This window comes from Dermacentor albipictus, chromosome 7 (genome assembly GCF_038994185.2).
Source record: "Dermacentor albipictus isolate Rhodes 1998 colony chromosome 7, USDA_Dalb.pri_finalv2, whole genome shotgun sequence".
In the NCBI taxonomy this organism is placed as follows: domain Eukaryota; kingdom Metazoa; phylum Arthropoda; class Arachnida; order Ixodida; family Ixodidae; genus Dermacentor; species Dermacentor albipictus.
Genome location: NC_091827.1, coordinates 68,706,249 through 68,723,345, shown reverse-complemented (window position 1 = coordinate 68,723,345; position 17,097 = coordinate 68,706,249). Strand labels below are relative to the sequence as shown.

The 17,097-nt window shown below is 47.1% G+C and overlaps 1 protein-coding gene across 3 annotated transcripts in view; it reads right to left on the bottom strand.

The window, feature by feature from the left end:
• The window catches only part of LOC139048013 (leukocyte tyrosine kinase receptor-like), a 178,500-nt gene that overhangs the window by 110,201 nt on the left and 51,202 nt on the right, over window positions 1-17,097 (bottom strand). For all 3 annotated transcript variants that reach the window (XM_070522340.1, XM_070522341.1, XM_070522342.1), the window contains exons 2-4: window positions 7,645-7,861; window positions 5,617-5,747; window positions 2,681-2,809 (exon numbers count right to left, since the gene is read on the bottom strand). In XM_070522340.1, coding sequence (XP_070378441.1) covers window positions 2,681-2,809; window positions 5,617-5,747; window positions 7,645-7,861 — 477 coding nt within the window. The remainder of the gene's footprint in view (window positions 1-2,680; window positions 2,810-5,616; window positions 5,748-7,644; window positions 7,862-17,097) is intronic.

Below are 17,097 nucleotides of genomic sequence, written 5' to 3'. Positions count from 1 at the left end.
CCACCGTCCCCACCGATCATCAGCTCAGAAGGCAGTGAAGGCCGTTTTGTGCTTTCTGAGAACGTCTGGTTTGTACGAGCTGCTTTGACTCAAGTGCTGTCCGTGCATGTCTCTATACCCTCTCTCTCTTCTCTCTCTCTCTTCCCGTTCTCCCTTCCCCCAGCGTAGGGTAGCCAACCAGACTCTTCACTGGTTAACATCCGTGCCTTCCTTATAACCCTCTCTCTCTCTCTCTCTCTCTCTGGCCTGCTTCTTCTCAGCATGGGGGATGAGGAGTGGATAATGAAAGGAGATTAACAGAAACACCGACGAAGCGAGTTGGAGCCGACGATACGAAGCGGCTCACAAAAGAGTAGAGACCGCTTGAAAGCCCACGCTCCAAAGCAGCCTCGGGCGACGGCGCAAAGCCGCTGACAAGCGCCAAGCGAGCGCACAGAGCGCCTGGCCGTCGTCCCAAGATCGCAGGGTGCGACAAGCGAACGGTTGTCGCGCCGCACCGAAAAGGACTGCCAGTGATCGCCTTTCTCGAGCGTATCGGGGGCAGACACACACGAACAGGGCGCGGCGCCAGGGGTGAAATAGAGCACGCGCGAAAGAAAAAAAAAACGAACACGTGCGCCTATTTCATCCTGCCGCCTTTCGAGTGACGCTTTACAAGAGCGCGCCTTTATTTAAATCTTTGATTACGGTGGCAATTTGTCATTCAGCTCCTGCGGTCTCCAATCCTTCATGTGTTACCTGGGCCAACTGCACGGAACGGGCATGCGTGCGCGCTGCAAACCCAACGTGAAGGACGCGTCACTAGCTAATTTCGACCGTTTTATAGTGAATATGTTTCGCGGGGTCCGTTGGACAATAAAGTTTATTCTATCTATCTATAGCTATATCTATATCTATCTATATATCTATATATCTATCTATATATTCTATCTAGTACCGTGACGGTGGGGGGGGGGGGGGACGCCACAGTTTTATTTAAGGCGGCTATAGCGGCTCAACGCCTATGCGCCACTGGTAAAGAACTGTCGCGCGATATAAAGCAATTACTTGGAAAAGGCACTCGGTACGGCGTATTCACGTGTTAAGTTCGATTATTAGTAAGTAATTAGTTAGTAATATTCGTTCAAAAACAAACTCGTGTTTTTTCCCCCTATCACATTGTTTGCCAAGGCACACACGAGGTATACTAGCATTAAATCTTACTGCCCCTGTATTTTCGATGTGAACACTCGGACGCTGTGTGCACAGGCGTTCAGTGCAGCATTCAATATAACATTGCACACTATTTATTCACGCTTTTAAAAGAAAAAAATAAAGCAAGTCAGAGGAAGATAAATTAAAATTTCACGCCAGTTCCATTTCTCACATATGAAAGACATGACTGCTGAATAATACCACTCCGACAGCGGTTCTTATTTTGTTTCACTCATTGCTCACTTATAAATAAATTCAGGTAGAAGTTCGCGATAGAATTTCACTGCCTCCTAGACTTATTTTCTGTCGTCTATTTATAATCCTCAGCTATATATATATGTCGTCGTCACTGTTGTTGTTATTTGAAATTATGGGGATTTACGTGCCAAAACCACTTTCTGATTATGAGGCACGCCGTAGTGGAGGACTCCGGATATTTCCACCACGTGGGGTTCTTTAACGTGCACCTAAATCTACGTACTCGGGTGTTTTCGCATTTCGCCTCCATCGAAATGCGGCCGCCGTGGCCGGGATTCGACCGCGCGACCTCGTGCTCAGCAGCCTAACACCATAGCCACTGAGCAACCACGGCGGGTTTTTGTTGTTCTTGTTGTCTACTTCATTCGTCTCCGTTACAGCCTTACGCATTTCTGAGGTAGGGCGCGCGTTGTGTAGGTATTGGTGACATTTGTCAGCATGGCTCTGATCCTATCATTGTTCGTCTTTAATTTGCAATTGAAGCATAACAATCCAACCATTTCGGATATAAGCACGCCAGAAATCGCAGCGCTCAGTCCCTCGTCTATTCTTTTCGTCCGTGTATAGATCTCACACTGAAGTCACCACTATAACTTCTATAACAGAACTCCTTGAACGTAGGGCCTTCTCTTCGATTACAGAACAAAATCGTGTTTCCTGATTAAAATTCTTTTTTCAGCTAATCAATGGCCACTACTGTATTGATACCTTGCACATATTAACACCTTTACCTGCTTATGCTCCTCGTCATAAACACTCCCTAGCAGTAACCCCGTTAACACCGCATAACAACTGCTTCAAGTACTCTCATTTTACAAGAACAATAGTTGATTGGAATAAACTTCCTGATGAAGTCGTTACACTAAATTCTTTATCCCGTTTTCAGGCGCCCTGCATTCATGACTCAAGCACACATAGTTTATTTGCTGCTTTTGCGATGTTGAATTCACGAGTCGGCATGATTGCTTGAAATGTATGTTAGTATGAATGTATTTGTATGTTCCCACCCTGCTATGATCTTGTAAAAGATCGCATTATCTATAAATAGATAAATAAAAGCCCAACATACGGTCTTTCTTCTATATATTTTTTTAAGAAGTAGCCGTCGGATAAAGTGAGTGCACTGCTCCAAGGTGTACAATTGTACTGGCATGATTTCTTTCGCAATATTAGTGGCGAGACGCTGTCACAAAACACAGAATCAAATAATAAATGAATAATTTCTCACCGCATCCTTGTTTCTCGTCTTCCCCGTCAGCACAGTTGACGCGGACGTCACAGACTTCCTGGCGATCGATGCAGGTGGAATTGGAGCAGCGAAACTGCGTTTCTAGACAACTCCCGACGCGCCTCGGTTCTGAAACAACAAAAAAAAAACGATTTTTTTTTCTTTATCCCAATGTAGATAGGGCGACTCGGATGTGACTCGACTTGTAGAATGTCGCCACCGAGAACGATAAAGTGCGCACTTTCCACAGTGATGTAGTTCTTTACGCCACCACTAGCCCTCCTTTCCTGTTTAGTTCAGTTCGTCTGTCTTTCCACATCACCTTTCAACGACTGCAGACATGAGATCTGCCGACCTGTCATTTCTTTTTTGCGCTACATGAACATTCACATACCCCTCACCCTTGCACAGAAAGCAAGTTGTGCAGAAACCACCGTCGACGACTGTAAATGTACGCAAACAGCCGAACGCTTCTCGAAATCTATCGGTGTCATTAAGGACGTGACACCCTCCAAAGCGCCCACGTGTTGTATATAGCAAGGGTATCTAGGTAGCGTTCATTGTTTTATTGCGTGATTCTGCACATATGTAAGGCCGATTCCTCATGCGTGCGCAGTCTCTAGCGGCGCGAGCGCCGACGTGCAAGCAGGCGGCTGCCTCCCTCCTCTCCCCCAACCACAACAAAGGGGGAGAGGGCGGTGGGAGTGTGGGATGGCTGTCCTTCCCCAACGACTCCGCCACAGCGCCCAAAGCTCTCGAGCGCGTACGTCTCAAAGAAGCACCGGCGTCGTTGACACTCGGCGACGAAGGCATTCCGCGAATCGGTTTACGTAGGAGCACGGTTCTTTGAATCTGAGCCGCTTTGTATCGGCGATGGATGGTTGACCGCCACGGACCACGAGAACTGGCGAAAGAGCTATGCGATGTTACGGGAAGGAAGACGCGTACGGCTATACACAGATGGCTCTTAATGGTGGAGCCGAGAAGCGTAGAGCAGCGAAAAAAACTAAACTCTTCTTCGTCGTCTCCGAGGCCACCGTCAGCGTCCTCTTCTTAATACATTACAGACGGTGACATCACCCTTGTCAGAAAAAGCACCTTATTGGTGTGGCTCACCGGTCCGAGAAAGGTACGGTTTGAGACGGCTAACGTGGATGATGCCACAGAGAGGTGAAGGCACGGTGGGACCCAGTGGAGACACTTCATATGTGACAATATGTAAGAAATTGATTTGCTTTAAAACGCTGGCAAGCGTTAAAACCGCCCTGAATAATTATTTACAGTGATTCTCTTTCGGCGCGCAGTAGGCGGATGCGTAATTACGTCATGGTACACTATATCGTTACGTCTCGTGCGATCGCTGCGACAGGCACACGCGAGCACAGTCTGGAGGAAGACCATGCAGCGTTCTCGTTTACTTACTTACTTTTTCTTTTACAAGCAACATCGTCGTCCCACCTGTATCCCTATTGTCACGTAACAACAACAAGTTATGCCCTGCGTCGTCCTGACATGACAATGCCGAGCACGGGGTCCATGGACATTTAGTTCCAAATGAAAATGTGCTATAAGTGCGTCACAACTCCCGCACTGCCGATCGGTGTCGCCCTTTTACGTTCGAGAAACGGGCGACAGAGTTTCTACAAGTCTGAAGGTATGAGTCAGTAGGCTGGTGATTGCCGTTACACCCCTTTAAACCAGGAAAAGCTAGCCAACAAGCTAAACTCTCTCTCTCTCTCTCTCTCTCTCTCTCTCTATATATATATATATATATATATATATATATATATATATATATATATATATATATATATATATATATATATATATATACGTTTCACCACCTAACAAACGTTATCGCACAGCGCAGGACGCGCCTGCATGTATGGGAGGTTTCTGGAATGTTATCGATGCTTCCATCCGCTGTCTGTCTGTGACCGAACCTTGTGTACTCTGATCGCATGTGTGCGCGACGCGAATAATGCAGAAATTTGTGGAAGCCACGCGGTTAGGAGTGATTACTCTGGAACATTCGACGACTGATGTATAAAAGCCGACGCGCTTGACCCGCTGATCAGATTTTTAACGATCGCCGGCTGAGTTCGCCGCTGTCGCCGTTCTTTGAGTGTAGCCTGTTTCTTAAGGCTCAAGTTCGCCCAATAAAACGCTGCTTTCGTCTTTCTCAGTTTCGCTGCTTTCTTCACCGTCACTACCACGTGACAATATATGATGATTTTTGTAATGGGCCAAGCGTATACCAGATTCAAGTGTGGCGACTACGACGGTTTTTTCCGAAACGACGGTCGACGCAGGAATTTCTTCGACACGGGGCCCTTAACGCTGCCGCGTTAAAATTCGTGTTTTCATAACTTATGCGTCGAATGGAACGTCAGCAGCACAGATTAACCTTCTGCACGGAGATTCTATGAGCAAATCGGCCTATAACTTTATGTTGTGATATATTGAACGACTGTACACTTTGCCAAGCACTGTGCACACCACTTGTATCTAGGCGCCATAGCGTGGGTAGGCACAGAGCAGGTGTGCGGTGTACAGCTGACATGTGGTGCTGCTGGCGCACAAAAACGTGCTGCTCTCCTTTGCAAAACAGAAAGGTGGCACTGACCTTCGCGGCAGCGCCACCTTCGTGACGTCCCTCTATCTTATACTTTCACGACGCTCACTAGCTACATTTAGATGAGCCCGACATAGTCGGGTCGGGTCCGCTTGTCGTCGAGCCGAAATCGAGTTGTTTGGCTCACGTAAACGCTACAAGTGGGTCGGGATGAGCCAGCGTTGAGGCTAATTTATTCAACCCGCCTTCAAGGGGTGCGTTGAGTCATCCAACTCGTTTGGCAAGCGTGTAAACGCAGTCTGGCCGGGCTGGGTCAGCTCGAATCCTGACTCGACGCGTACGCAAACAAAGACATACTTACGTTCTACGCAGTTGTCCAGCCGGATACCATCTAGGGCTAGGTGACCAGGTGCGGATTTCCCGGGCAGAACTTCTACGGTCACTACGAAGGGCGGTTCTTGCCTTCCAAGCGGCGCTTGGAACGTTTGCCATCTGCGATCACAAACAAAGCGCGTGAACCATGAGCTATCCTGGTCTCTCTCAGTTCAATGCGTCTAATTCCGCCTCCTCTTGCGACTTCTTCATAGCCTGCGAAGTACAGAAACTGGCGACGTTAACGTCTTTGCGGAAACTGAAGGAGAGTTATCAATACTTCATTTGGGAAATAGCGCAATTACCTCACACCAGACGTATTCCTTGAGGAGGCGACCCTACATTAGTAGGGGAAAATAGCCCGAAAGCAAGTGCCTTATTTTCCGAATTGCAGTCCGCATCCGGTGGTCTGCACACAGATTATGGCCCTGCAGAGGCGCTTTGAGCCTACTATCAACAATTCTTTCGTACATTGTTCACAGTCGCTGTAAAGGGCATAGGGACCATTTTACGCTCAAGATAAGTTCTTTCTTTCGTTAAATCGTCCGAAATCAGTATGTAGTAGGCTTTGCCAGCACACAGTCCGTTTCATCTAATGATTTAGCATAACGAAAAGTTGCAGGGGCAGACAAGCGTCGTCTTTTGTTGAAGCAAACCTGCGATGCCTCAAAAATATTTCATGTATAGTGCGCACTAAGGGCAATTTGAACGTTGAACTTGTATAGCCCGCGGACCATAAGCCCACAAATTGCGGCAGTCCTGAACTGCAGTCAAGTGTACACAGATCGCTGCAAAGAGTAGGTCTGGAAGTTGGGCGAGCTCGTGTGTACCCTAGTGTTTGCCTGTGATGTGGTGAGCGCCCATTTTTCATGAGACTTCCGTGATATTTTATGAGTAGGCGTGAAAATTGTGACGTAACACCCGCTCTCAACCTTTATAGTTGTCCGTTTTCATTGACGTAACGGCTTTCGCGCTTTACAAGGTTCATGCATGATATTCAATTGCATCTCAACAGAAACTCAATTCTAAATTCAAGAAGTACACAACACAATGTTCTCCCTCCTAGCCTGCATTATTATTCGTTTTCATTCACGTAAAGGCTTTGGCGCTTTACGGGATTCATGCATGATATTCAATTGCATCTAAACAGAAACTCAATTCAAATTTTGACAAGAACGAAACAGCATGTTCACCCCCCTAGCCTTCATTATCGTTCATTTTTATGCAAGTAAGGGCTTTCGGGCTTTACAAGAGTCACGCAAGATATTCAATTGCATCTCAACAGCAACTCAAATAAGACAACGAAAATTCAATTAGAACACAACAAAATGCCCATGACTTCTGTAAAAAACGGTGTCGTGTATACTGGCTAAAACACAGAATGACTGCTGAAAGCGTAATGCGGGTGTGACGAGCGACAACTCGCAGTCTGAGCGAGTTCCCGAAGAGTCACACATGATATTCAATAGTATTTCAACAGAAACTCCAATAAGAACGAAAATTCAATTAGAACACAGCAGAATGTCGATGACTTCTATAAAAACGGTGTCTTGTATGCTTCTTGCTGAGACAAAATGACTGCTGAAAGTGTAAGGCGGGTGCGACGAGGCGACAACTCACAGTCCGAGCGAGTTCCCGAAGAGTCACACATGATATTCAATTGTATCTCAGCAGAAACTAAAATGAGACAACGAAAATTCCATTAGAACACAACAGAATGCCCATGACTTCTGTAAAAAACGGTGTCGTATATACTTCTGGCTAACACACAGAATGACTGCTGAAAGTGTAAGGCGGGTGTGATGAGCGACAACTCGCAGTCCGAGCGAGTTCCCGAAGAGTCACACATGATATTCAATTGTATCTCAACAGAAACTCAAATAAGACAACGAAAATTAAATTAGAACACATCAGAATGCCCATGACTTCTGTAAAAAACGGTGTCGCATATACTTCTGGCTAAAACACAGAATGACTGCTGAAAGTCTAAGGCGGGTGCGACGAGGCGACAACTCACAGTCCGAGCGAGTTCCCGGGCACCTTGCGCACTTCCCAGGTGTGGTTAGGGTTGGTGAGGAGCACCGCGACGGCCCCGTCGGCCATGTTGGACGCGTGCATGTCGAAGACGAGGGTGCAGCGCTGGAGCGCCGCCTGCCGGAGCCACGGGGAGGACACGTTACCCGGCACCGCCGTCGCTGCTGCACCTTCCCGGACGCCGTAGTACAGGAAGTGGCCTGCGAGTGGTTGAGGAACGTGCACAAAGAGAGAGTGTGTAATGCGAAAGGACAGAAAGTTGGGCGAGTTCGTACGGTAGCACGCTCGTGGATTGTAGCGCGAAGTGACACGGACAGAGACTAGAAGCAGACAGGACGAACGCTCGTCCTGTCTGCTTCTAGTCTCTGTCCGTGTCATATTGCGCTACAATCCAAGACGAGAGAGAGTGTGTGCCAGAATGTGTAAAGGAGAAAATCAAACAAGAAAAATATATATGTCAAAAGAGAACTGCCCCAAGGTGCACAGATCGACGAGTTGGTAAGATTAACTTCGCTTGTGGCGCAGAAGGTGACTGTCTACAAAACCAATGAAGCCTGCAGGTGAAGCACCAATTGACATCCGCGACCGAGAGGTTGTTAACATTTGTAAGATGTTGTAAATGCATAATGCCATTGGTATCGACATGCGAAGCTGCTCTTACGCTTGTACGTACCTATTCTGTGGTTTAGAAGATATGGGATATTTATTTAACGAAAAAAAACGAGAAATAGAACCGCGGTAAGTCGGGAATGTCATGACAGTGCTCTTTTAAGATTAATTTGGCTTGTAGCGCTTGAGGAACAAAACCCGACAAGAGCAGCAAGCGGAACAAGTGCTGACTAAAAATGCTTCACGAAGAACAAAACAATGAACACAAAACGCCAGCAGTGCCACCCTGCGTGCGCGGTACACTCCGAACCAATGGATTTGCAAGCGAACCAATTTGGCACTGTAAAGAATACGGACGGATACGCAGTCTCAATATCTCACAGGCCCAATTTTTTTTTCATCGTCAGCCTATGTTAGGCCCCCTGCAGGACGACGGTAGTGTTATTCACAATAGCCCCCATCCTGCTTCAGCCAAGCCCATCCGACGCATGCAAATTTAATCACTTCATCCAACGCGCCGACACATTTAGCAGTGCCTCTTTTCCTTTGACACATTCTCTTCCTTTAAAAAGTCTCACATACCACCAGTGACTTGTTGTGGGCACTGAATTGAGTTGCTTCTATTTCTTCCGCGACCTATTCAAACGATAACTCAGTCGACCGGTTGACCGTTCGCGCGAATTCGCCTCAGTAGCATTCGGGTATACAACCTGTTCGTGCGGAAAGCGCCCTGTGTTTGCGACGCCGATCGTGGCCTCCAGTCTGGTGACATTTGCACAGCGTGGGCGGACCGCAGGAAACACTATACGCTCACGCCCAGCGAAACCCCAGCTGCCCTTTTCGAAGGGAGCGTCGACTTGGATTCAGTCGCGGCTCAATGATCCCCTCTATAGGTCGCGCGCGTGTGTGCGTGTGTGTGTTTGGTCTGGACGCTGTAACTACACGCTGCTATATATGCTCACACCACCGCATGGTGGGCGGTCATACCAGACTGGGAAAACAGTTCGCTTGTTTGCTCATCTAAGCGACCTGCCGTCGGGGACCGAAAAAAAGAAAGAACAGCGCAGGGAGGATCGTAATACACAGACAGGATCGTATATCACCTATGGATAACATAAGAGCCGCGGGCACACGGTAGCAGAGGGGATTACAGAAATCGGCATTATGTGCAAAAGTTGAGGAAATGCATGACTCCCAATTACTCCACTACGCCTTGCGGGTTTCCGCAGAACTATTTGGTCAAGGTTACAATAATGAGACGTAATGACTTTTAAATATTCATTATTCTTCAAGAAACTGTAGACGCTGCAAATGTGGTTGTTGTTCTTGTGATTGCCATTATATGCACACTCCAGGCGCATTTTTGCAATCGCAGTCATCGTGATCTTCCGTATCGAGTCCAAGGGCGATAACAATGTCGCCGCGTGCCGTATGCTGTTATCTGCGAGTGAAAGAGTGCGAGGGTGATTCGACGATCACGGCTCACTTTCGCGCGCCCAAGGGAGGAAAGCGGGGAGGCAGCGCACCGTCTTCCGTAGCGCGCAAGCAACTGCGGAGAGAGGGGGAGTGCGACGTTGTACTTCGTTATCAACTGCGTATGGCGCGGTCGCGCGGGGTTTATCTTGAAAGCGATCTGCTTTGGGGGCAGATAGGCGGACCGACGGCTTTGCGTGTGCTGTGGTCTCAGCACTCAGTTTGCGTTGAAGCCATAGACAGACAGCACGAAGGTAACTTCGCTCGCTGCCGCTGCCACGCTTCCTCACGCCAGCGTTTTGACAGCGAGTGCCCACGGTCATCGAGTGCTATCTGTGCATGTTGGCCTGTGCGCACTGACACCATGCCTGTTAATTTAGTTAGTAAACGAGTGCTTACAAGTTTATACGCCAGATAAAACTACTATGCTTAGATATTATGGCTGTCTACTAATTTTCTATCACAATCGATGCTTCGCTTTTCGGGCGAGACTGCGAATTTTTCTGGTTAAAAGCAGTTCTACAGTTAGCATGCCCACACTACATAGAAACAGAGGAACATATTTTGCTAAACAGTTCACAAAATTTTAAATGTTCGTGATGAACTAAAATGACGTCCTTCGTTGGTGGCAAACTTTGGAACTGTTGTCACTGTAGTCTTCTTTCTTTGCTTAAGCAATTTTCGGAGCACGTCAGTGAATTCAGAGGAGCACCCGGCGCCTTCTAACAGTCTCAATCATCTCTTTAAACACATACATAAATGTAAATGAGGTATCGGGCTTTGGGCGTACGTGGTAACAAAACTCGGTACACTATGGTCCCTGAGCCCGGGCCGACCGGACAGGTACACGTAGAATAAGGAAGTGAGCGTGGGTCTAAATTCCTAGCACAAGCTCAGATTGAGAGTCAACGGCTTTTTCTTAAAAGAAGTGTTATTGAAGGTTGGTAGATGCTCAATGGGAAATCTGTAGATCTTCAGCAATAACCTTGGAAGAGTTTAGAGGCTGATCTCGTGGGTAAACGGTCGTATACTGTAGGCTCTATCGGCACCATGACGCACCAACATCTAGACTATCCCATCGTGCAGAAAAATTCATTTTGCTGCAATAGCTGTCATCCGCGGACGTAGAGAAGGAAGAGTGTGAGTAGGACGCTTGCAAAAGTTATGCGTGACAAAAATTTCCTTGAATGCAAAATAAAAGCCGGATAAAATCCGGCGAAATTTTCAGACGACTTTGGTAGCAAATAGAACGGAGGCTAGCCAATCTGAAGACAGGCTGGCTACCCTCTGCAAGGATGAAATGATTGCAAGGCAAGAGATGCAGAGACGAAACAATGAAAATAATTCGGCAGAACCCATCTCGCGATGACAGTCGTCAAAGGTAATGTGATTAGCATGCAAGAAATGTAGCGACATCGTATTGCTGAAGACACGTTTATTTCAAATCTCCAGTGGTCCTTCTCAAACTTCTATCGGTTATAAGTGGCGCACACAGTCTCTGGTACCGCCCTACTTCGCTGTTGCACTCGCTTGCCAAAGCCGCCCATGAGCACGACGACTGTACGACGACGACGCAGTGATGAAGACGACAGCATAATGACAATCACATGATGATTCTGAAATGACCGCAACTGCATAGCGACAACCGGAGGACGGTAGGCGGATGACAAAGCTGGTACGATGGCATGACCATGACAGCATGGCGACAAGGACACGACTACAGATGCAACGCAGCGACTGTCTGACTTCGCCGCCATGACGACGATGGAATGATAACAGTGGTAAAATCAAGATAAGATGGCAGCATAATTAGAACAGAACGACGAAGAATAATGACGTCGTTGGAATGAGGAAGGCGTTATAACGACGACGGCCGGAAGAGAATGGAATGACGACCACAATGTGGCCATAATGGCACGACGACAGTACGACGAGAGTGAGCTGACGAAGTTAGAATGAAGACTATGTAATGTTGCAATAAAATGACGTCAATGACAATACCAAAGTGATGACGATCGTTAAACGACAATGTGAAGACGACAGCATGACGGCAATGGTATGACAACGACGGATCACGAGTGTACGATGTCGAAGTTAAAATGACGACGATGGAAATCCCTTTACGATATCGCAACCACTGTGCGACAACGAATGCATGACGAACAATGCGGCGACGTAGATGGCATAACAATGCCATCGGGATTAACTGCATGACGACGAGTGATGACAATGGCGTAATGATGACTACATCACGAAACCTGCAAGACGACGACGGCGTCGTCAGCGCCTAACGTACGAAGTTGGAGTCACAATCGAGGCATGATAGCCACTCCACGATGATGACGGTATGACGAAGGCGGCATAAATACGTTTGAATGACGATAGTATGATTACAATACGACGAAGAAAGATTGACGTCAGTGAATCGACGAAGGCGCATGACGTCGACGAAAAGACGCCAATGGAATGGTGGTAGTGAAGTGACGGCAATTATGAAACGACAGCGTGACGACGATGACGTCATGACGTGAGTAGTCTAACAAAGCAATAATGACAGTGACGCAACGAGCAGGACGGCATGACGACCCCGAACACGCAGTTAGTGACCCAGGCTATTAGATAACTTGAACCACTGGTGGGTCGGAGTCGAATGCGTGAGGACGGCCGCATGAGGGCAGCCAGATCGCGAAGCTGGAACGACGACGACTGAAAGACCACGACGGCATCGCTATGACAATGTGACAATGAATGCACGAAAACTGTACGATCACGATGGCGTGACGACAGCGGCGCGAAGAGTGTCGGATGACAAAGCTGCAATGATGGCGACTCAACGACCGCTACGGCATCGCAGTCACGTGATAAAACCTAGTGGCCCCAAGCTATTAGTGAACGTGGGTCACCGGGTCGGCGAAGAAGGTGTCATGCCGACGACGGTATGAAAAGAGTAGATTACCACGTTGAAACGATTACAACATAACGATCACGACGACCTCACAAACAGGACCGCATAACAAGTAGCCCGAGTAAATAGACAAGTTGGGCCAGCAGGTTGGCGCAAGTGGATAGACAGATTGCTTGTTATTGTGCTAGTGGTCGAGAAAGAGGAAAATTGTGTTTATTCCTGTCGAACTAGGGGTGTGGGAATATTCGAAGGTTTGGAAGGGCGATTCGAATAATGTAACATTAGATTGGGTCTTCAATGGACTAGTGCCTATTCGCAAACTCGAATATTTTTCAAATAGTTTTCAAATATTTTAAAACGCCAATTGTTCGCAGTCAGAGTATAAACTACACCGACAGTACGATAAGTTACATTCGCGCGGGCATATTACAGGCTTAAAACATAATGACTTAAGTAGTACAGCGGGCTACGTCCCCCAGAAAGGCAGATTTTTACCAGCTATATAGCCATGATTAGCACTCTCCGAACTCTTATGCGTGTGAACTATCAGCTTATTTGCTCCTAATGCTCCATTTGTATAATCGACGTTTCGTGACCCGCAGCGCAAACACCTAAACTTGCTAACGATATGAATACTAGGTTGTGAACATCGTTTTGCACAGACTGAAAACGAGTGTTCATTATCCAAATAGAATATTCGTAAACTATTCCATATTCCATTGAAATCGCTTCGGTGATTTTGGTGCTGTTCGATTAGTTTTCAATTCGCATTCGCTTCGGCCTCAAACATTATTCTTCACGCGCCTATGTTGGAGTGAAACGCCCTACAGAGTAAAAATAATGAACGATGAAAGGACAAACGCAGCACCTGGTCCTTTCGTGGCCTCCGAGATCACTGCGGCACATGTGCGGTATCAATCTCGGAGGCCACAATTTTCTTGTCGTTCGTTCTTTTGTGGGTCAGGAGCGCATTTCACTTCGCACTGTGCAACCGACTAGCCTCAAACATAACCCTTCTTGCGTGCTTTCGGTGATTAACTTACGTAGGAATGGACTATATGCGGTAAGTGGCGCACGTTCTTCGAAGCCGTAACGACGGCATAGCTTGAACTGTTCACGTAGCAGTCACCACGTACTGACAATAAAGAGGCGGAGATATTGTGCATTTACGTGCACATTGTATCAAGTGTCATGCAGTGACATCGTTCACTGATACGAGCGCGTCTACCCTGAGTAGTCGTCACGCTGTGTACGTGTGTGATCATTTCTCCGTCTGTGGTCTTTGTCTATTTATTAGACATTCAAATGTCGCATGGCAAAACGGGTGACGAAAGTTGACAACATTTACGTTCCCAATATCACCAAATCAATCACTTAATTAATCAATCAACAAACAATTCTGCCGTAAAACTGAATAAAGAGTTTAACTCTTTATAGGGCAAACTTGCGTTTGGAAAGAACGAACAAACTCGGTAGCCACGACTCTGGCAAGGAAAGCAATAATGTCAACGGGCAAAAGAAAGGTGAAGCAAATTTCGATGTCTTCAAGCGCGCAACCAATGCGTTGAAACAACGGGTCGTAAATTGTAGATTCGTGTTCAGATGCGGAACAAGCTAAAAAAAATTAAATTATGGGGTTTTACGTGCCAAAACCACTTACTGATTATGAGGCACGCCGTAGTGGAGGGCTCCGGAAATTTCGACCACCTGGGGTTCTTTAACGTGCACCTAAATCTAAGCACACGGGTGTTTTCGCATTTCGCCCCCATCGAAATGCGGCCGCCGTGGCCGGGATTCTATCCCGCGACCTCGTGCTCAGCAGCCTAACACCATAGCCACTGAGCAACCGCGGCGGGTGCGGAACAAGCTAGGGACTAACTTTATTTCAATATAGAACTAAAGAAACCATGCCGCTTCCCATGAAGCACGACTGTGCAAGCGCACTACGCCTGTATCGATTCCGAATTCGTTGCGCGCGCACATGCTAGCAAGGAGAGCTACGAGCAGTGCTAATATTTGCCCGTATTGAGTATTCAATTCCCACTTTCATCAGTTTAGCCTAAAAATCAAGATGTTTATCTGTTACATCATGTGCTACTCTCTCTCTCTCTCTCTCTCTACATATATATATATATATATATATATATATATATATATATATATATATATATATATATATATATATATATATATATATGTATATATACTCCACTGTGCATATGCGGCACGACTGCTGTGTCCACGACGCGCCAATCCCTTGTATTTTCTCATCTTGGCTCGCAGTTAAGGAGAGGCCGTCGTGTTCCTACGTGTATAGCATAACTTTTATACTCTCTGGTTTTTTCTCTCCATTTGCTATCGCTTACTTTGTAGGTGCAGTGACAGCAGTGCGCCCTTTTTATGTATGTATGTATGTATGTATGTATGTATGTATGTATGTATGTATGTATGTATGTATGTATGTATGTATGTATGTATGTATGTATGTATGTATGTATGTATGTATGTATGTATGTATGTATGTATGTATGTATGTATGTATGTACCAGTACGCACGTGCTTTCTTCGTCATAGCACTTTTCGACCGGCACACACTACTCACAACGCCCTTGAAAATTATTCCACAAGCCTACCATGTTTCCTTGAAATAAGCGTCTGCTGGGATCAATACTCCACGCGACTTGCACCAACTTACCGACGGCTAACCAAACGCTACAAGAAGCGAAGCGCCAGCATCCCCGTCGATTTCGCGAGGCGGAGTTTCGAAAGCGACCCAGCCTTCCAGTTTTTTTTATTTGTTTATTTATTCATTTTCCACATTAAGCCACCGATCGACTAAGACTGCCTTCAACGAAGACCCGCCACGCGTTCGCCGGGGAGCACTCCAGCTCTTCCCGCAGCACCGCTTAAGCTGAATGGCTTTTAAAAGGCGCCAAGGCTCGGAGCTCGATTGAGCGGTCAGCGGCGGAGGCGTTGGCTCGTTCGCGGTACGACCGGGACCGTAAGGAGGAGACGAGGCTCTTTATGAGCTGCATGCACCCAGATCTTCTCCTCGTGGACCGTTCGAACAGGCCCCGTTTCGCATAAACACTTATGCGAAGGGCGTTCTACCCTATACTGCGCGTCTTTGCGTGCAATTTTGTAAGCAGGACGGTATTAATAGAGACTCCACACTCGTAGCACGCGCGCAGGCCGTGCAAGTGGCTTTGGCACCTGTCTATGAGAACTACGTTTCCGAAGTCTCTCTCGACTATGCGCACAAGTAGTGTATTCACTTGTTTGTTATCGTACGTACATATTCTTGGGCGTACATTATTTTCCTTTCTTTTTTTACAGTGGCCTTCTTTTGCCGGTTACCACTATTATTGATTTATATGCTCGGCGCGAGTGGTTAAGTCAACATTTTTTAAATGCTAACAACGGTTCAATTCAGGAAGAGTAATTTGTGTCGCCTTCATGCTTTTTTTTTTCACGCTGCTTGTTTGCGTACGCGTGAGAGATCGCATGCATACAAGTACGCGAGAACGTTTTGTATACGTCTTGTATACGAGTATATGCGAGACGTATTAGGAAGTCCCTTCCTTACTACCCCTACTTATCTGGGCGTTCAAGTGCATAGCTCCCATACACGAGCCGCACATCCTATCTGACGGAACCTATGTGTGCGCTCACGTTTCCATAACTCGTTAGTATACTATAGGATATACCGACGTATACGTCTATACGACGTCTAGCATAAGTCGTCGGTGAGCTGATGTGTGCCGCCGTCGGCAGGCCATGAACGTATTACCGCTCGCAGTCATCCCGAGAAACACCGGAAATTGTACAGGAGTGCCGCCGAACGCGCGGTATTACGTGCGCGATCGAAAGTAGGCGTTCCGAGTCGATTGATTGAACTAGGGCGAATCGCTGGGAAGATTCGGAAGCCCCGGAACTCTGCAGCGAAGTCGCGGTGAGGTGGCAGGAGCGGCATTCTCGAGGAGAAGGTATCGAGGAAATTTATCCCGGGGTAAGAATGCTTATTAAGGACGAAACTTATAGAGCAGTTTCCGAGAGACGAGCGTTTTGGGGGAAGCGTTCCGCAACACTGTAGTAGAGCGTGTGTGTGTAGGAGGGGGGGGGGGGGGGGGAGTGATGCGAGCGATTTGAAACGAGGCAGATTGGATTTATTGAGCCCGCAAGCTGGAAGTGTAGCCAGAGGAATTAACGTTGTTTCGGAGAAGTGTGGGTGTCCCGTACAACGTATGAGCTCCAGCGTTGGGGCGAGGTTTGTGGCCAATGCATCTTCCTGCCCTTTCGAATTCCGCTTGCTTCCAGTTATCCCGCATCATTGGAAAAACGTGTGCATCATCAGGCTCACAAACTTGAAGACGCGGGTCTGTTCTGTGAACAATTCAGAACCGAAGTAGTTTTAACAAGCGAGAAAACTAGAAGTATTTGTGGGATGAA